The sequence below is a fragment of the Balaenoptera borealis genome (assembly GCF_965194805.1).
Source record: "Balaenoptera borealis genome assembly, chromosome: 12".
In the NCBI taxonomy this organism is placed as follows: domain Eukaryota; kingdom Metazoa; phylum Chordata; class Mammalia; order Artiodactyla; family Balaenopteridae; genus Balaenoptera; species Balaenoptera borealis.
In genome coordinates this window covers 43287549-43308441 of record NC_138869.1, presented here as the reverse complement: position 1 = coordinate 43308441, position 20893 = coordinate 43287549, and the positions used below count along the sequence as shown (strand labels likewise).

Sequence of the window (20893 nt, the reverse complement as noted above, 5' to 3'; positions counted from 1 at the left end):
TACTGACCAGTACCACCTCCAGGACAAAAGCAATGGCAGGATATGAAAGTTACACAAACCAAGTGAATCTCTTTGCCAAAAAAACACTCTCAGTCAATCTCAAATGTCTAGAAAAGTGATTTGTTTCTTTGAGCCATCCGACTAGAAATATCAGTCTCTCTTTCACTGCCCAGATGTTGTCTTCTGTTAACAGATATAAGGTGTGTGGGTAATCATATATCTTCCACCTGGCTCTAAACTCTAGTAGACAGGACTGTGTCCTGGTCCTCTCTGAATGGCTGATACGTGTAGGTACTTTGTATATATCTGTTGCACTTGGAATTCAATGTGGAACAAAAAGGATTATGACTCTGTTCCTGTAACATCTATAACTTACAACCATAAAATGTTATGCTTTTCTCTAGTAAATGGTTAATCTATACCTTGGGGGGAAAAAAAGCCCTATATATCCAGGGCAAGAGACTAAAGGAAAAATATGATCCTTACTGCTATTAATTTACTGACACCGGCAATATTCCTGTGGGAAGCTGTTTAAGTATAGTTTACAAATTATATTCAGGTACTTTCAAACAGAATAGACCCAGCAATAAACCTTTTATTATGATGCCCATCATATATTGTAAATATATTTCTCCATAAATAAAGAATACTACATATACCTTATCCTGTCTAAAATGCCTAGACCCCTACTCTCAGGAAAGCCTCCACCTCTTAGGAAACCCCAAGCACAAGAGAGTACAGAGAACGGCAAGTACAGGTCAGGGGAGTGAGTGCAAGGTGAAGCTGTTGCTGATGGCCTCTTGTCTTTGGAAATTTAACACTTGTTTGTCCCTTTGTCACCTCTCTTCTAACCATCTCCCTTGCCCAGTTCTCCCTTCTCTCCGTTGCAGAGGCTCTCAGTTATCTTTCTCAGGACAGAAAATTAGAAGGTCTTCTATGAGACTTCAAGATTAAGCTATCAATGATATCCATGGCACATAGAGTAGGAGGGGCGTCAAGGACAAGCACTTCATACTCAGAGCAGGCCACTCCACCATAGGTGACCCACAAACAGTCACTAACCACATTGGCACAGAATGTGTCAAAGCTTCCCTCTGATAACAGCATCACAATTGAAATTTCCCTCTTAAGGAAGCATCTCTCATAATATAGACCCACTAATATTACAAAGTTCACAATATGTGATTCTAATATCCAATTACATACACCCTTCTGCTCATAAGGGACAAAGGAGAGAGTGTGAACAACCATTAACCAGTTCTCTACCATGTTGGCACATATTTCAGTTTTTCACCTCCATTATAGAAAAAAAGCAGAGGGCAACTGAAATTTACACTTCCCCAAATTAATTTTCTTCAATAATTAGTTGCATTCATGTAAAATACTTAGAGATTGCTTGAATTTTGTCTGTGCTAGAATCGTAGCTACTGTATCAAAGCAATTTTTTAAAAAGTATAGAGAATCATGCAAAAAAAAAAAAAACTTTTTCTGCTTCAAATCTGGGAGAATATAAATATGACCAAGCACAAATACAAAGAAACACTGAAAGTTAAGTTTACAGAACCAGAAAACCTTCACACAAATATTGCTCGGTAAAGGCAGTCCACAGAATCTTCCTAGTGACCTTATTTCCCTTCACTCTTTTAAGTTTCAGTAATCAAGGAGGCTTAAGCCTCATTTGAAGTCTGATATTAAGTACAAAGCAGAATCATACCAATTTTTCTTCCTAGACACAAGCTTTCTTCAGTTTTCAGTGTAGAATTCCACCTGGTTTTTTTTGGGGGGGGGCGGGTTTGTCTTTGTTTTTTTTGGTGGGGAGGGTAAAAGTAACACATCTACTTTCTTAGAAAAACTGTTCAAATAATATAGCAAGGTATAAAATGAAAAGTAAAAACAGCTAAGTAGGGGCTTCCCTGGTGGCGCAGTGGTTAATAATCTGCCTAGGGACACAGGTTCGAGCCCTGGCCAGGGAAGATCCCACATGCCGTGCAGCAACTAAGCCCGTGCGCCACAACTACTGAGCCTGAGCTCTAGAGCCCGCAAGCCACAACTACTGAGCCCATGTGCCACAACTACTGAAGCCTGCGCGCCTAGAGCCCGTGCTCCACAACAAGACAAGACACGACAATGAGAAGCCCACGCACCGCAACGAAGAGTAGCCCCGCTCACCGCAACTAGAGAAAGCCTACGCACAGCAACAAAGACCCAACACAGCCAAAAATAAATTAATTAATTAATTAAAAAACAAAACAAAACAAAACAGCTAAGTATGCTGTGACCTCTGGTTCTTTTTTTTTTTTTTTTAAAGGAAGGAGGGGGTTTTATAAGTGGCCAAAAATTGTGAAAGACTGCAAGACAACTCATTTTTTTTCTCATAGCACAGTTCAGAATGTTAATGTTTAAATTAAATGTTAAATGTTTAAAATTACTCTCTAAAATTTTAAACCGCTTTCTCCAAATTAAGAATGTAAGTGAACCATAAATAGAGGGAAAATCCTGCTCTATTAAAAGAAGGCTTCATATGTTCTAATAGAAAAACCACAATTTAATTGATTTTTAAAAATCTACCTAAATATTTCAAAATAACTGTTTATGCTTCCCTGAATTAACTAACTCCCAGTTTTAAGTACTACTTTTATTTTATTTTATTTTATTTTAACATCTTTATTGGAGTATAATTGCTTTACAATGGTGTGTTAGTTTCTGCTTTATAACAAAGTGAATCAGTTATACATATACATATGTCCCCACATCTCTTCCCTCTTGCATCTCCCTCCCTCCCACCCTCCTTATCCCACCCCTCTAGGTGGTCACAAAAGCACTGAGCTGATCTCCCTGAGCTGATCTCCCTGTGCTATGCGGCTGCTTCCACTAGCTATCTATTTTACATTTGGTAGTGTATATACGACCATGCCACTCTCTCACTTTGTCCCAGCTTACCCTTCCCCCTCCCTGTATCCTCAAGTCCATTCTCTAGTAGGTCTGTCTGCATCTTTATTCCCGTCTTGCCCCTAGGTTCTTCTGACCATTTTTTTTTCTTTTTTTTTAGATTCCATATATATGTGTTAGCATACGGTATTTGTTTTTCTCTTTCTGATCTACCAATTTTAAATACTGGTCTGTCCTCTAGGAAAGGTGTTAGGGCATTTAAATCACCTTCCTCTCACTAACCCCTGCCAATCATATTTTAATTTTTGTCACGATCAGTTTCATAGCTTTAAACCTCTAGTTGTAGGCACACTAATTTTATAGTATCTCTGGACTTCCCATCATGTAAGATAAGGAAATTAAAGTTCCATGCCCTCTATTTTTGACAAGCATTTAGCTAAGTGAGTATAGCTTCTGTTTAATCAATCTTTTAGTTTTAACAACACAGCATTTCATACCAAATCAAACTCAGAACATTTTTTTTTTTTTTTAAATCAAGGTTCCAGGACTTCCCTGGTAAGTCCAGTGGGTAAGACTCCGCGCTCCCAATGCAGGGGGCCGGGGATCGACCCCTGGTCGGGGAACTAGATCTCACATGCATGCCGCAACTAAACAACTAAGAGTCCGCGTGCTGCAACTAAGACCTGACGCAGCCAAAAAAAAATAATAATCTTTAAAAAAATCAAGGTTCCAAAGATGATAAAAACCATTCTGCTCCAAATAAATCCTACCTGTCAGTACTTCTAGAATACTACATTCAAAACAGTCACTACAAAAATAGTCCAAATGTAAATTTATTTCCTGAGCAGAATGGCAAATAAGATGGATATTCAGTTCTCAGAAAGAATGGAATAAAAGCTTGGAAAAGTATCTGCTATAAAGCCCCAAAGTTCATTCTTTAAGTTTTCATCAAAAAAAGAAAAGACCACACACCTTTAAGCAGGGAAAATTCTATAAAACTTAGAAAACATTGATAAAGGTTCATACACAGGTTCACTATATTCTCCTCTGTTCTTATGAAAATATTTGAAATATCCTATGACAAAACCACCTTTTGGTTTATAGCTAGCCATGTATTTTAAGTAGTTGAGACTCCAAAGTTATAAAACCTTCTGCAGTGCTCCAACCTTACAGTCTACTGTTGGCTCTAAGCAGAAGCTACTACTTCCTAATTCCCATTGCTTTTTCCTTTCACTAAGTCCCCAAGAGGTTCTTCACTGACTGTACAAGTCCACAGAATCATCTGAGAACCACTAAATCAGAGAAAGCTAAATATTAACAAATAATGAATTCAATGGAGAACTTAAAAAAATATGTAACGGAAAAGGCCAATTTGAAAGAATATTCCAATCTGCTCATTTATACACAAGGTTTCATTTCTTGTCCTTTTAACGTGCTCACTTGGCAGTATCTACCAGACTGACACATTCCAATAATGAAAGTACACTAAGTCAGCATTTGACCAGACACAAAAGTGCTGCTTGGGGCGGGGGATGGGGGGGTTGGGGTGGCTTCAGAAATACATTTAAATATTTGAGACCAGTCAGTGAGTAAAAAACAACACTGAGAAAAATTAAACATATTCTCAATAGTGGTGATAGGTTCTTCCTTTGCTTTTATGCTCAGAAAAAGTCTGCCTTTACCATAAACTCATTCACTTACAATTTTTAAATTTACAGTATAATTATTTATACAATGCTTTGATCCATTTAGAGTTTATTTTGCATAGTGTGAAGTAAAAGCCTAATTTTATTTCCAAAGACCCAACAACCCTGTATCATTTACTGAATTACTGAAATTTATTTGCCCGCTGATTTAAAATGCCACTGTGATTATATATCAAATTCATATAAAGAAGGTCTGCTTCCAAGCTTTTTGTGTGATTCCACAGGTCCTTCTGTAACATAGTAACTTAAAAAAAAAAAAAAGCATGTTAATACCTAGAAGATCCACCTTCCCCCAACAAAACGTTTGGTTTTAAAATAAAAAAATTTAGTGACACAGAAGACACATTACGTGGGAAAAAGGAGGCCAATACAATTGTATTTATATATCCCAGTATGGTTTAATTATGTACCCAAGAAGAAAAACTGGCATAACAGCAGTTATGCCTGGGTAGTGTGGAATAACAGAGGACTTAAATTTCTTCCTGTTTAATACACTCCTGTATTTTCCGCAATTTGTATTAAACCAGAAACACAGTTAAAAAGTAATCCTTTCTGCATAGTGGTTATACCACAATAACAGTCAGTAACAGACAAACAAACAATTCTGGTTGTTCATAGTTTGATTTTTCCCTCAAAATCTGAAACTCTGAAAGACAAAACCATCAAGCAACAGAAGCTTGCATAATAATGAAGACTGTTAAATTCAAGATGTTGCTCACCAGATACATAAGGCTGAGCCTTGGTAACAGAGAAAGAAAAATGGATAAACTTAATGAAACTACACTCTATAACCCCAAAAGAAAGAAGATCCTTAATTAGCCCCAAGTCAAAGACTCAGTGAGGAGCATTAAGTAAACTGATGAACTAAAACACTTCTGAAAAACATGAAGCTGGAGGGATAGTTGAGTACTCCCAATTTCTGGGAATCAGAAATGGAGGGGAAAACACTCTGGGGCTCTTTGGGGTGGAGTCTGTAGCCAAGCATTTGCTTCTGAATACTTTAAGCATAGCTGCTTTGCAAAACAATAGACAAACCAACCCCCCCACCAACAGACCCAGGAAATTTTCACTACAACCGCACACATTTTTACTGGTTATTTCCCCTGTACTTCCTTCTACTGGGGCTTAGCACAGTGCCTGACAAAGAGCAGGCCCTCAGTATACCACAGTTATCATTATTCTAATTATTTTATCTCTAGTACACAAGAGGAAAAGGTTACTCCAAAGCAACAATCTATTACATTTCTGTTTGCTAATTTTTTTCTATTTCAGTACTAAGGGAAGGCCTAAGTACTCAGGGGAGTCATCCCTTCTTGGGTCCCCTCGAATCTGGTACCTCTTCCAGGCCCCCATGCAGCTCTGCAGGGTGGGTCTTGAATATGTGATGAACTAAGAGAAGACACTCGGAGCTGCCTCAGAGCCCTGCCTCTTCCTGTTTACCCAATGGTCATGCTCTTGCGCCCCTCTTAAGGCTCGCATCTACTAGCAATGGTTCCTCATAGCTCAGTTCTGGTTTGAAGAACACATTCACATGAAAAAAACATCAATTTCCATTTTAAGGAGTCACAGTCACATTTGTCCTAATTAACATAAGGAGTCATTTCAAAGAAGCAGATGGGGAGACACAGTTCTATTCTTAAAGATACTAACCCACCACACGGTTTGTGATAGAAATTATCCCATTAGGATAATTTCATCTGCCCCATGCCTTCACCAGATAGAGAAGTCCCTGATATAGGGGCATTTTCACCATGGTTCTAGTTCTGGACAACACACTTTCAACCAGAAACTTAAACTCATATTCCTACCAACGACTGATGAGCTGTAACCTGGCACAACTGTCTGCATTAACTAGTGAAGTTTGAAAACGTCCATTCCACATGATCCAGCAAATTCTATCCCTAGATGTACATGACACACACCTATACAAATGTACTTAACCAAGAATGTTCATAGTAGCATTGTTAATAGCCCCAAACTGGAAGGAATCTAGATGTCTATCAATAATAGAGTGAATAAATTATGGTTTGTTCAAACAGCAGACTACTATACAGAAATTGGAATGAATGAACTACAGCTGCACACAACGTGGATGAATGTCACAGGCACAATGCTAGAATAAGATACAAAACAGCATGACTCCATTTATATAAAATTCAAAATTAAATAAAACTAGGTTGTTGAGGGATACGAAGGTAGTAAAAAGAAAAACAAAGAACATGATTATCACAGAATTCAGAATAGTCATTGTCTCTAGGGAATGAGAAGCTGCAACCAGGAAGGGACTCATGAAGGGTTCAGAAGTGCTGGCATTGTTCTATTTCTTGAAGAGGTGCTAGTTACACAGTGGTTCACTTTATAATTTTTCATTAAATTGTATACAGATCTACTGAATTAATATGTATAGATAGATACTTCAAACGCACATGCAAAAAAGAGCTTTCTGACACAGTCCACCAGCTCTACCTACAGTTTTGCCCTAGCCTAAAGTGTGACAATAAAGGACCATTCTTTTCCCCTTTTCAGCAAAGCAAGGGGTTAATCTATCATTTCTTCATGCAGCTACAATTAGAAATCACAATCCAATGTGACAATTAGGAAAAAACTAGTGGAGCATTTAAGTGAAGCCTGGAAAGGACTTAAAACCTCTGGAACAAAATTCAGGGCAACTACCTACAAAGAAATTGAAAAGAACAGGTGTTCATATAACACTTCATTCTGAGGCTGAGAAATAAAAGACCATTACAGATAAAGGGTGGCCATTTAAAAAGTACGCTAGCAGGCTCCCCTGGTGGCGCAGTGGTTAAGAATCCGCCTGCCAACGCAGGGGACACGGGTTCGAGCCCTGGTCCGGGAAGATTCCCACATGCCGCGGAGCAACTAAGCCTGTGCGCCACAACTACTGAGCCTGCGCTCTAGAGCCCGCGAACCACAACTACTGAAGCCCGCACGCCTAGAGCCCGTGCTCCGCAGCAAGAGAACACACTGCAATGAGAAGCCCGCGCACCACAACGAAGAGTAGCCCCAACTAGAGAAAGCCCGCGCACAGCAACAAAGACCCAACTCAGCCAAAAATAAATAAATTAATAAATTAATAAAAAAATATAAATAAATAAATTAAATAAAAATTAAAAGTACACAAGCAAGAAGCATGGCATATCAAAGACAAACTTGTACTTGATTAAATTAAAAGAAGGCATGCAAGCTTGAAGGAAGAAATCCCTGATTCTGAAGCTGTCATGATGGAGCACAGCCACACCCAGAGCCCTTAACTTTGGTTACCTTTTGGAGCAATTCAAATTTACATGAAACTTCAACCACAATTTGATCTTTCCTTTAAAATGGCAAGTGGAAAGGGGTTGTGGAAAGGCAGACGTTCATGGAGAGGTACACAAATTATTCATCACAGAAGACTGGAAGCAGGACATCTTTTAATAAGGAAATCTTAGTTAATGAGCTTATGAAAAAATATTATCTACAAACACCAATTTAAAAGGCAGACCTCAAACGTAATGGTTAAAAATTCCAGAAAAAGCAGGCCTAAATGGTGTATTAATATTTTAAGTGTATCCTAGATAAACTTGACTGCTTGTCTTTGAACCATTTGGATCCTTAGAAAAGCTGATGCCTTGTCATGCTAAAACCTGAAAGTTGCACTGACTTACATTTTAAGAGGAAAACACTGTTCAAGCAGCAAACTGGCTGGCTTCAAAGATGCCAGTTCTCCCACATATTCAATTTTCCAGCACCTACTAATTTCTGGCAGACAGCACCCAGAATGACTGGCAGGATTTCTAACGTTTCAATATTACCAGGAAAAAAACTGCACACATATTTCCAGCATATGAATAATTCTAACTCACCAGTCACCATGTTGCATGCATTTCTGCTGCTTGTCCTGAGTTCTTAAGACCTGTAACATTCTAAAGAAGACAGAACAAAGAAGTTCCTTCCATCCTCAGCCTCTTTTAAAATTTTAACCTTGTTCTTAAAATAATACAGTATATTAAGAGCTTTCTAATAATACAGTATTTAGGTAGTTTTCTACCCCCACCATTTTCAAATTTAATTGCTAATTTTAGTTCCACTTAGTTTCTTTTTCCTTAAATTTAATGAAGCAAAACTGTAAAACGTAAACTAGCACATATTTTGTCTTAGAAAAAAGAAGTACCTATTTCTCTGGACAAACCTAGAACTCCCCTGGCACCAGAACACAGTGCTGGGATTTAAAAAAATAAAAAAACTGAAAAGGATTGAAATCCTGTATCAAAAGTGACCTTTGCAGGCAGATTTCAGATCTGCTGCGGATCTTCGGACTTACAAAAGACGGCAAAGCACTTATTATCAGATTGTTCAATTTCGTTCTGAGCAACTTTTTGGCTGAGCAATAGCGGGCCCTTTAACCTAACAGAGTACAAGTAAGCCGCTCCCAACCAAACAGAGGAAAAGGCTGCATTTCAGGATTTAAAGTGGCAATTTAGAGCTTGGGTAGTTTCACAGTGTCCATAGAAGTGGATCCCCTTCCGGAGCGCACAGAGGTGACGTCTAAGAATTGCGCTTTAATGAAGAATTACTTTCTAATGACAAGAAAACAAATACCACTGAAGGGCCTTTTAGGATTTGCCTTCCCTCTCCAGCACAAAGCATCAAAACAAGGTGAGGAAAGTCGACGGGGTTCGCTGCCCTCACAGACGAACAGAGCTCGGTTTCAGAATCAGGGTAGCACCCTCCCAAGTACCCACCCTGCACATGGGCCTCGGGACACCTCATTCTTAGAGAACCAGCAATCTCGCCCACTTCGCAGAGGAGCGGGGCCGCAAGCCAGACCGCAAAGCAGGTTGGTTTCTCCTCAGGCCTAGGCCCCGTTGGTCCGGGGACGTCACCTGAGCAGGAAGGGTCCAACCCACAACCTTCTCCAAACTGCAAGCTGCCCGCCCGCCGCCCCTCCCCGCAGCAGGGGTGTCCTGCGCGCCCGCGCAGCGGTGCCGCCACCCAACAGCAGGCCGCGCGCCTGCCCGCGACCCCCGACTTCGGGGCGCGCGCCCCAGAAAGCCGCTCTGGCCGACGGGCTGCAGCTCCAAAAGCCGAGACATCCGGGTCGGGAACGCGCACGTCAGCGGCCACGCGCACCGGGAAGGCCGCACAGCGCGCGCGCCCCCGAGCATATAAACAGCCCCAGCCGCGCGCGCCCACCAAAGCGCATTCGCGCGCCGTGCCCACCCGAATCCCCGAACCGCCCCTCCCCCACCCAGGGGGCGGGGGCGTGCGAGCCCTGGGTCGTTCTCGGCTCCGGAGCCGCCCCGAGGTCTCCTGGGCCCAGCGGCAGCGGCCCGCCCGCCCCCGCCCGCCGTTGTGTGGGGTGGGCCCGCTGTCTCAGGCCCGCAACCCCGCCACATCCCTGCCCCAACTGGAGCCCTCACCCGGCGACGTCGCCGCCGCCGCCGCCGCCGCCGTTCTACCCGCCGGCCCCGCCGCACCGCTCGGGGCCCCGGTTCTGCCGTCGCCGCTCCAAGACCGACAGGATTTTCCCCTCACAGCTCCCTGGGCGCCATCTTACATTCAACCCTCACAGCCAATGAGTGCCGAAAGCCTCTCTCGCGATGATTGGGGCGTCGAATCCCGCGAGAACTAAGGCTGCCTCCTGGCCAGACTTAAAGGGAACGCTTCTGCAGAGGAGAGAGGCCGAGCCTAGGGCTGCAGGAGGGGCAGGAGCCCGGGGTGTAGGGCGGAGCGTACCGCCCTCAGACGCCCCTCCATGTGGGGCGGAGCCAGGGCCGAAGATCGGCCTAGCCCTGGAGCCTGGGCAGGCCTGGGCTTGAAGCTCACTCTCAGGACCCTTATGCCGCCTGCCGGGGCCTCCTTCTCGCAGCCTCACGCGGTGCGGAGACCAGCCTCTTACTTAAGGTGGGCCCCACAGCCTCTGACCTAGGCCCGGCGCCTCCAGCTGCACCCCACCTGGGAAGCCCCGGGTCACTCTCCTCCAGGAATCCCTACCATCTGGGACCCACCCCTCACCCTCTATCTGCTGTCATCCTAATTCAGTCTTCCGCAGTCCAGTCCACCTTAAAGCGGGCCTCGGGTAGCCTGGTGTTTGTATACAGGGAAAATGTGGAGGGTGTTAAAGCTGCAGGCACACGCGGACTTCACCAGTAGCCCACACTGCCCCAGAGAGGCACAGACTACCATACTGTTTCTTAAAAAGGCCTCTGGACCTTTGCACTTGTTCATCCTTCCCTGGCAAACTCCTAGTTCTTTGGGGTTCCCCTCAGGAGTCACTTCCTGAGAGTAGTCTTCAGAGGCCCAGGCTGGGTCAGAAACCTCCTCCAGCCTCACACAGGCCCCAGGGAGACATCTGCACAATACCTGGTCGCCCTCTGTCTCCCCAACTAGGTAGTGGACTTAGAAGGCCACCACACAGGTCTTCCTCATCTCACTGTGCCTGGCACATAGTACGTACTCAATAATTATTTTTTAATGACTGGACTAGGAGCCAGGCCTCTCCATCTGCCTAGGCATGCAGGCAGACACAAACCTTCCAGGTCCCTCTGACACAGGGCTCCTAACAGTGGAGCAGCATCCCAGGACCCACCATTCCCTCAGACCAGGTGCAGAAGATAACGAATCAGGCCCAGGCCTCAGCCCTCGAGCATCAAGAAGTGCACCAGTGGTTTCAAAGCTGTCAGTACTGCTCTGTGTGTAGCGTACCTTCCCCCTCCCCCAGCATGACTCTAAGGCCCTCGGGTGCTAGGAGACCAGAGAGATAACACAGACCCCAGGGGGATTTAGCTGTTCTTTATTGACATGGAGTCTGGGTACCCCTCGCCTCCAGAAGGATGAGGTAGGTCCACAGGACTTCCAGTTCACACTTTTCCTGGGTCCTCCTTCAGTGTGACGGTCCGGTTGAAGACAAGCTGGAGGGCAGAGGGGGAGGAATGACCACCAAGCCAGAACCAGGCCAGAAGGCCTAAGTGGGTCTCACCAGACACCCCACTCCAACCCTCACTTCATCCCAGAGGAGCTGAGGGCCAAGAAACTCTAGTTCTCAATAACTTTTTGACTTTGGCTAAAGGACTGGATGGCTCTGGGTCTCCATTTTATAAGAATTATAACAATCCCTATGCCTGGCCCCAACCTTGAGGAATAAGAAAGGAAGGGTTCACACAAAATTTTGTGCACGGACTTAACCTCTGAGCCTGTTTCCTCATCGGTAGAACATGAACCCCACCTCAGGTGGTGAAGATTAAGTAAGGAAATGTCAGCAAAGTGCTTAGCACAGAGAATGGCAGCCACCACCATCATTGTTGCGGAAAGGTAAATTCAAGCACCTGTCCCTGGCGGCTGTCTGGATCCACAGAAAAGTAACCAAGCCGCTCAAACTGGAACTTGTCGAAGGGCTTTGCCAGGGCCACAGAACAGTCCACTAATGCTGCCTCGACCACTTGTAGTGATGCCTGTGGGCAGAGAACTCAGGTGGCCATCCAGCCAGAAAGGCCCACCACCCTCACCCCATACCCCATGAGCCTACCGGGTTCAAGTCACTTAAGAATCCACCAGGCACCTCAGCAGGATCCTCAGGGTTCTTGTGCTGAAATCTGCAGCCAGAGTGAAGGTCAGACTCCAGCTGGGCAGCCACAGCAAGCAATGCCCATCTTGTACCTGCCCCAACACCAGCTCTGTTCACTCACAGTCGCTCGTAGAGGCGAATCTCACACGTCAGAGGCTGTGATACCCAGTGAATAAATGCCTTGGGCTTTTCTCCAGCATCTGCCCGTCTGCAGGTCACCTCAAGCCTTTCCACACAGCCACTGGGGCCCTGGAAGTCAAGGGGCCTGCAATCAGACTTGGACACCACTACCAGGACTGCAAGCTGCACCCAGATCCTCACCCCAGCAGGCACTGTGGTAGGAAGGCTGCAGCTGGCTCTCACCTTGACAACATGCTGCAGCTCGATGATGTAGCCTGTATGCCTCAGGCCCACAGGCTGGCCCCATGCCAGGCGCTTATAGCCTGGCTCTGGCTCCTAGAGGTAGGAAGTGGGGTGGACACAAGAGGCTGCAAGGGTCGGGCAGGTACAAGAGGCTTCTCCCACCCCTATGTCTGGCAAGGATTGGTTTGACTGAAGCAGGGAGTAGATGGACTGATAGAAGAAGAGATGAAGGGCTCTCAGGACTGGGCCCAGGAACAAATAGGACCCTTCACCACACCCATTCACCTCTCTGAAGTCAGTCCTTTCAATGAAGACAATGGGTCCAAAGGGAATCTGATGGAAGCCCTTGGTCTCATCAGCTGGGAAGCTGGGTACCTGAATGTCCAAGGACTGCAGTAGGAGATAAGTGTCTGAGTCACACTAGGCACTGGGATTCCCACATCCAAACCCAGGTGCACCCCCCCAACACACACACACACACACACACACACACACACTGAAGGAGACTTACCTTGGCAGCAGGAAAATTGGTGATGACCACCTGTAATGGCGCTAGCACAGCCATGGCCCGAGGGGCTGTGTCATTCAGCACATCACGCACACAGGCTTCTAGCAGATGTGGTTCCATTGTGGTCTGTGCCACTGTCACTCCCACCTAGCAGGAAAGGACAGCATCAGTCACAGCCACAACCACATACTACTGTGCTCAGCCCCTACCTGCCCACTCAGCCCACTCGTCTATACCCGAGCACAGAAGTTGTTGATGGCCTCAGGCGGGAAGCCCCGCCGACGTAAGGCTGTGAGCGTGAAGAGCCGTGGGTCATCCCAATCCCTGTGGGCGAGGTGGTGGTGAGAAGACCTTTGGCAGCACATGCTACTAGTACCACCAACCTTCATTAGCCAAAAAGCCACACCTACCGCACAGCGCCAGCTGCCACAAGCTGGAGAATCTTCCTCTTAGAGACAACAGCATAGTGCAGATTGAGGCGGCCGTACTCCCACTGCACAGGACAATAGACGTCCAGTGCATTGCACAGCCAGAAGTAGGAAGAGCGTCTGGGGTGGGAGGGCAGAGTCAGGACTGGCCACCTCCAACCAGGGAGAGACCGGCAGGAAGGGCTGCTGGAACCCCACTGGCCCTCCCCTCCCCACGGGCCCAGCTCCCTCACCGGGCCTGGAATTCCTTGGTGCAGAGTGAGTGGGTGATATGCTCGATGGAGTCACAGAGGCAGTGTGTGTAGTCATAGGTGGGGTAGATGCACCTGCAGGGCATAGGCAGTGGGCCCCACCATCCGGCCCCACTCTGCCCTACCCATGGCCCACCCGCCACTCTACAACTCCACAACCCCACCCCAAGCTCACACCCACCAGGTGTCCCCTGTGCGGTGGTGTGGTGTATACTTGACTCGATAGGCCACAGGGTCCATCTTGCCATCCTCCATCACCAGCTTCATCCGCAGTGTGGCCTCACCCTCTGCAAACTTGCCCTTGCGCATTGCCTGAGAGGGAGCAAGGGCTCAGGCTGCCACTCAGCACAGGGGCATCTCATTCTCAGTACCTTGGCCCACCTAGACCCAATTGCACCCCCAGAGCCCCACCTCGAAGAGCAGCAGCGACTCCTCTGTGGGACGGTCTCTCCAGGGTGAGGGCAGTGGGTTGTGGCCTTTGAGCTCCTCTCCTCGCTGGTGGCACACATAGGCCTGACCCCTATGAGGAAGGGGTGTGAATGCCCAGCATGGCTGTGCCCTGGTCAGCCTGGCTGGCTCCACATCATGGCCTTGGCCTCACCTGCGGATAAGCTCCTCGGCCCACATATACAGCTGGTCAAAATAGTTGGAGGCATATGTCACCTTGTAAGGTGTGTAACCTGGGGCAGAATGAGATAGTATTAGCAACCAATCAGGGACACCCAATGGCAGGCCATGGCCCAGGGAGAGGCCCACTGATAAGCAGTTCTGCCCAGGCCTTCCCCAACCCATACCCAGCCAGGCCACCATGTCGCAGATGGCAGTGAAGAACTTTGCTTCCTCCTTCTCAGGGTTGGTGTCATCAAAGCGCAGGAAACAGATCCCATTGTTGGCCTAGGAGAGTTGCAGTATCTGTGAGCTCCCACATCGTCAGCTCCTACAATCCATCTCATCAAACTGGGACATTCTCAGAGCTCTCCCACGTCAGAATTGAAAATATCTTTCACTCACCTTCCTGTATCTAAATGCCCTAAACAAGGCATCTCATACTAACGTGGGACACAGCATAGCCTCTTCCTAAGCCCAAGAGGTTGCACTGGGAATTTCCCCAAATGTGAACTCACTGCCTCACCAAGAGTTTTTCCTCAATGAGCCCAATTGGATGGATTCCTAGGTATCTGTCACACATTTCTAGGTATCCCCTCCAAGGCCTCTGTCTGCTCTGGGACACTTTATGGGAGCAGCAGGAAAAGTAGGGATACCTCTCTGGTACCTAGTCATGGGAGCAGCAAGCAGTTACCCTGCTTGCCAAGTCCCCAGACACACTCACCTTGGCATAGCCAAAGTTGAAGTTGATGGCTTTGGCATGTCCAATGTGCAGGATTCCATTGGGTTCTGGCGGGAACCGGGTACGTACCTGAGATAAGAGGAATGGGAGCAGAGGAATCAGGTCAGAGCTCAGACTACACTAAAGGATGACCCTTCCCAGGGAGGCCATGGTGATAGGTAAGGTGGGGTAGTATGAAGGCAGCCCCAGGCAAGTGATGATGGCACTAGCTAGCCTGGCAATACTCCCACACACCTGTCCTCCAGTGATTTCCAGGTGCTGCTTCAGTAGATCCATGGTATGTGGAGTGGTCACATAGCCCGGGGTCTTATAGTTCTCACCTGCCAGGGCCAGAACATGCCTGATGATACCAGGCTGCAGCCCAGGGCTCCCTATCCCAGGGACCTGACTACAAGAATTGCTATTAAGATCCAGCCCTCCACAAGAAAAGGAAACCCTCTTACACTGTTGGTGGGAATGTAAATTGGTGAAGCCATACGAAAAACAGTATGGAGTTTCATCCAAAAACTAAAAATAGAGTTGCCATATGATCTAGCAATCCCACTAATGGGCATATACCCAGACAAAACTATAATTCAAGAAGATACATGCACCACTACGTTCACAGCAGCACTATTTACAATAGCCAAGACATGGAAACAACCTAAATGTCCACCGTTAGATGAATGGATAAAGAAGATGTGGAACATATATATAATGGAATATTACTTAGCCATTAAAAAGAATGAAATAATGCCATGTGCAGCATCATGGATGGACCCAGAGATTATCACACTAAGCAAAGTAAGTCAGAAAGACAAATACAGTATGATATTACTTATAGGTGGAATCTAAAATATGACATAAATGAACATATCTACAAAACAGACAGACTCACTGACATAGAGAACAGACTTGTGGTTGCCAAGGTGGGGAGCAGGGATAAGGGAGGAAAGTACTGGGAGTTTGGGATTAGCAGATGTAATCTATTATATATAGGATGAATAAACAAGTTCCTACTGTATAGCACAGGGAACTATATTCAGTATCCTGTGATAAACCATAATGGAAAAAAATACATACATATGTATAACTGAGTCACTTTGCTGTACAGCAGAAATTAAACACAACATAACAAATCAATTATACTTCAATAAAATTTAAAAAAAAAAAAAATCCAGCCCTCCACAGAGTTTCAACCTGCCTGCTCACCAGGCTTGTGGAACTTAAGCGCCTCGCCTCGGAGCTGCTCCATCAGAGACAGGGTCTGAACAACAGCCTCACCTGCAGAGAATAGACCAAGGAAACTTATTCTCTGGATACAGCTACCACATCCAGCTCAGGGAGGTGCCTGTCGATACTACCCATATTCTGCAACCAGAATAGAACCAAGCAGTCCCCTCTTCCCCCAACCCCAGAGACAAGAGATACAGAGCCAGACTTCTCAGGCTTCCTCTGACTAGTTTCTGGGTAAAGGAAACACCAGAAATTCCAGTCTTGCAGCAGAAGACAGAGTGTTGACTAAGCCAACGGCCTGAGGAGTCTGGGCTATAAGGACCCATCAGGTGGAAAACCCAGAAATCAGGGAGTTGAATGTGACAGGAGCCTCAAGCCTCTCACCATTCTCCACCACATCCTTTGCTGTCCTTCGGTCTGTTTCTTCTGGCCGAGCCTTTGCCACCTGAGAGAAGTTCAAAAGTTGGGTCAAGGTCTCGGGATCACTGGGGTCAGATACTCCCTTCCCCAGCCTGAAGTTTCACCCTACCCCACCTCATCCCCAGGACCCAAGACCATGCTCAGTCCCACCTTGGGCTTCTTCTCCAGATCAGTCTCCGTCTTGGGACCCAGGAGGTGGAGGACCTGAGCAGAGACCAGAGTCAGAGCTGGGACAGGAGCCCATGACTGACCCCATCCACCCATCCAGCTAAGGGCTTCTTGGTTCTGTCTACTGGCACCACCTTGAAAAACCTACCTAGCCCATCCCACCTCTGCTCCTCACATGATTCTGCGGCCTCAAATGCTTTTTCCCTCCTGAGGGTCCTGGGCTCAGGTAACAAAAACAGCCATTTACAGAAAGGAACTGTGGGCCCAGCATCAAGATATGCCATCGACCTCAACCATCACCCTCTTGTGATTCTCTGCCAGCACGCTGAGATGAAGGCCACATCACCCTTATTTACAAGATGAGGAAACTTAGGTTCAGAGTAAAGCAACTCACCCCAAATTAGGCAGAACCCAGAGGCCCAAGTCTTTCACTGTCCAAATGGGTGCTGCCCCCTCTACCCCAAGCTCTACTATCCACCATCAGAATAGGAATAGGCTCTCTTCCCCTCCCACCACCATTTATCCCTCAGTGGACTCTAGACACTGTCTCTGGCAGGGTCTTTGCCTGCTTCAGCTCCAGGAGGCACCCACCTGCATGTCTACTTCGTGCTTGATCATTTTGCCATCTGCCCACTTGAGCGCAGCCCGAGCCTCTCCTAGAAATATGGGCAGAGGGAGCTGCAGAAAGGCAAAGCAGGACATTGCCCACCCTCTTTCCCAAAAAAAGAACCTGGCTGACCTCAAAAACCACAGCCAGACCACTTTTAAGGTGTTCCTATTCCTCTTCCCACCTCCCTCTCACCCATGCAGAAGAGAAGCCATGACTAGAGAGAATAACATAGTCCCCTGCCCCAGGCCCTGCTCACCCATCAGCAGCCCCATATTGAAATGGTAACGCTCTACTAGGAGCTGGGGTCGGTGGTGATTTATGGCAGCCTCCACCTACAGAAAGCCAAACCATGTGGTTCAGGAAAGTGTTCTTCAGAAATGCTCTAGGAACACACACCCTCACCCTGGGTCTTCCTGGTTGGAAAAGCTGAGCCACTCCTTTTCAGGGTCAGTACTAAGGAGGCAACCGATGCCTGGGGAAAGACTCACAGCCTCCTCAATCTGCTCTGGGGTCACCACAATGCCCACACCACATTCCTGCTCAAAGTCCATGGTGTTGATGGGGTCCAGGGGATGACTCCGCACATACTCAAGGGCAGCTGAAAAAGGAGAGCCAATGAATTTGTCGCATCTCAGCTCCAAGCAGTAGGAAGACAAAGCCCTAATCCGATCCATGAAACCCCAATTAGTTTGGCCTCCTGGGAAATTAAGTCTTGCACCTCTAGAAAAGCCCTGAGGTCACAGGAAAGAAGCATGTGTTCTAAGGGAAACTCTCCCTCAGACCTACAGTTCTCTAGTCAGTCTCACCAGCGGTGGCCCTCTCCATCCCTCAGTGCCAGGGCCTGGGTTTAGAGGGGAATGCAGAACTAGTAATGCAGAGAGACGCTGAGGGACTTCGCAGAATGGGTAGATAGGGATCTTCGCTGAGAGGAGGAGTTGGAGGTGGAAGCGGCAGGACAGGCAGGTGTCTCACCGCTCAGCTGGGTCTCCGTATGGATCTTCCTATTGGCTATGTAGCTCACGAGGAAAGAGAGACGCCGCGGATCCCGGAGTCGGGAGGCCAAGCCATAGAGCAGGGTCCCGGTAGCCTTGTCGATGGTGCAGCCCAGAGTCTGTTGCGCCTGAGGTCAGAGGGATCAGGAGATAAACCCCATGCCCAGTAAGAAAGGCCTGAACAAGACAAGCTAGGTTGGCTGGGGTCAGGACCGAGTCTGGCGCTGCGTTGGGGAACAGTCGGCAGCCCGGGCCAGGGACTTGGGTTCGCACCTGGGTCGCCGCCTCGCGCAGCTGCGCGCTCAGAGCCGTGTTCTTGAGCGTCTCGCGGGCCTTGTGTTCGCTCAGGCCGAGGCCGGTGAAGAGCGACAGGGAGTCCAGAGCTGCCATTGCTGGGACGCCGGAAACCGAAAGAAAACTTTGGGGCCAATCTGCACATTGGCATTAGCCCACTGGCCAATAGGAGAGCGACGCCGTCAGGGAGAGCCAATGGTATCCTTCCTTGGCGGGAGGGGGCGGGGATCTCCAAGGTTGTTAGCGTCATTGAAAGGGCAGAGGGCGGCCTTTCCTGCCTTTCACGGCGCTTCACTTCCGCCTTCGTGCTCCAGGTCACTGGAAGGGGTACTGGCCAGGGGACTTCAGGGGATGATTTGCCAGGAACCTGGAGGGAAGGTGTTCAGCACCAAGGCAGGAGGCAAACATGGGCATAGCCCTTTGCTCTTCGACTTTTCTCCTTCAGCCCTGGAAACCTCGGGACCATCCCAATTCTGTTCTTGGGAACAAATGTGAGTCCCTATCGCGTTTCTGACGTCAAAGCTTTGGAGTTGTCACGGAAACATTTGAACAGAATGAAGCCTGGGAAATTCTGTCAAGACTCGAGCACAGAGAATGTCTGAAATGGCCCATCGATGGGCACCAAAAGTCTGGCACTTTTTGAGCACCCACCTGGACACACACCTGGCCAGGAAGGGCCTCGCATAAATTCTGTGATGATTTGGTTTAAACTCTCCTGTCTGGGAATTCCCTGGTGGTCCAGTGGTTAGGACTGTGCGCTCTCACTGCTGAGGGCCTGGGTTCAATCCCTGGTCAGGGAACTAAGATCCCACAAGCCACGTGGTGTGGCCAAAAAAAAACACAAAACATCTCCTGTCATTCTTACCCCCCTTATCAACGCATGCATATGTCAGGAAAACCACAAGCAGATTAGACCTTGAAATCCACATGCAGGTGTTTGACAGGATATTTTATTGAAGTTGGGATAGGGTGGGACAGAGGAGGTAGAATAATTATGATGATGTTCTTGGGGGTCTCCCCAGTCTCATTGGACTTCCAGGACCTGCTGAGAATCATTAGGCTGAAACTGAACATACAACCTGTTTTCTTTATGGAACTGGAGCTGCTGGTGGTGACATGATGAGGAGATGCCCAAATTTGGGATGGGAACTCAGGCTCTTAGAGGCCTTGTCATCACTGATACTACCGGACCTTCAAGCACTGGTCAGGATCCTGACTGCAGTCTGTATCCATAGTGTGTCCTTGTTTGTTACTATATCCTACTAATGAGCAAGTCCATTTCTGGGCCCCACATGATGACCACACGCCAGGTTCTGCCCAGTGCCACACTCCGTATCAGTATCCAGAGCCAGTCCTGTGTCTTGGCTCCCCATGGCGCCTTGGCCCCAGCCTGATGCCCAGCCCAGCCAAGGCCAGGAGCAGGCATTAAGCAGGAGTTGCAGTGCAGTGGTGCCACAGACAGGCACTAAGAAGCAGAACCATAGCCACGCCAGCCCTGTGCTGAGTCCACAGCTGCAGGTGTCTAGCTCACCATAAAGATGCCTAAGATGAGCAGAGTACCTAATGCCCCCCAAGGATTCATTACAGCACCATGACCACCAACACTAAGTCCTGCAGGTCTAGTGATGGCCCCCTCAGTGGGGTCAGGGCCTGTACCCTCTTCCCTGGTTCCCTCGTAGTGCTGACCCTGTGGCTCCATGTCACAGGATGAGGCAGTTGCCCCTACCAAGAATGCCACAAGTAGCAGTGGCAAGCCAGCCAGCCCTCTGGAGCCCTTTGACTTGCACAGAGCAGAGCCATGAAGTTGGATGGGTGCATCCCTGGGGGACTGGCTTGCTTGCATAAGCCTCTGGCACTACTTCAAGGAAAATCAAGAAAACAATGAACAAGGAGAAAAGCCAGGGAGCAGCCAGGAAGGCCCAGCTGTGGCATGGGAAGAGGCAGGGTCCAATAGCCAGACCTACGGACAAGTCCCTGTGGCACAGGCTGACGCACAGAAGCAGCAGTGGCCACAGTGCTGAGGGCCATGGCAGCCTTGTGCAAATGCCCCAGAAGGGTAATATGGCAGGCTCAGCAGCAGCAGGGCTATGGTCAGAGGTGGACAGAGCCCCTTGAGTAGTGCATCCAGCACATGCAG

General features: G+C 47.6%; 2 protein-coding genes across 6 annotated transcripts in view; both read right to left on the bottom strand.

Annotated features, from left to right (window-relative positions):
- QRICH1 (glutamine rich 1) overlaps positions 1–10180 on the bottom strand; it is a 47738-nt gene extending 37558 nt beyond the window's left edge. Inside the window, exons 1-2 of one of the 4 annotated variants that reach the window (XM_082344961.1) lie at positions 10016–10180; positions 8459–8518 (exon numbers count right to left, since the gene is read on the bottom strand). The gene's annotated coding sequence lies outside the window, so the exon portion shown is untranslated. Of the gene's footprint in view, positions 1–8458; positions 8519–9337; positions 9665–10015 lie in introns of those variants that run through there. The other 3 variants (XM_082344960.1, XM_082344959.1, XM_082344962.1) reach the window with 3 other exon arrangements.
- Positions 10181–11372: 1192 nt separating this feature from the next.
- Positions 11373–18894, bottom strand: QARS1 (glutaminyl-tRNA synthetase 1). 2 transcript variants are annotated; one of them, XM_082344957.1, is made up of 24 exons: positions 18736–18894; positions 18443–18590; positions 17959–18068; positions 17727–17802; positions 17452–17516; positions 16843–16896; positions 16657–16717; positions 16249–16320; positions 15292–15377; positions 15040–15126; positions 14504–14603; positions 14311–14389; positions 14121–14229; positions 13891–14021; positions 13692–13784; positions 13441–13578; positions 13267–13354; positions 13034–13177; positions 12808–12912; positions 12523–12615; positions 12281–12408; positions 12121–12187; positions 11921–12046; positions 11373–11506 (listed from the first exon to the last, which is right to left on the bottom strand). In XM_082344957.1, exons 1-24 carry the CDS (start codon positions 18850–18852, stop codon positions 11456–11458), a joined length of 2328 nt encoding a protein of 775 aa, XP_082201083.1. In that variant the 5' UTR covers positions 18853–18894; the 3' UTR covers positions 11373–11455. The 2 variants fall into 2 exon arrangements, with proteins under 2 accessions (XP_082201083.1, XP_082201084.1); XM_082344958.1 differs by lacking the exons at positions 17727–17802; positions 17959–18068.
- Positions 18895–20893: the final 1999 nt, after the last annotated feature.

Bases quoted from the DNA above. Each gene is read 5' to 3' on its own strand.
- QARS1 (XM_082344957.1), bottom strand. From the start codon at position 18,852: ATGGCAGCTCTGGACTCCCTGTCGCTCTTCACCGGCCTCGGCCTGAGC. The intron at 16,718-16,842 runs GTGGGACTGAGC...AACTTCTCTCAG, and splicing joins ATCTGGAGAAGAAGCCCAAG to GTGGCAAAGGCTCGGCCAGA. The intron at 13,178-13,266 runs GTATAGACGAGT...CTTTCCTGCTAG, and splicing joins TCAACAACTTCTGTGCTCGG to GTGGGAGTGACAGTGGCACA.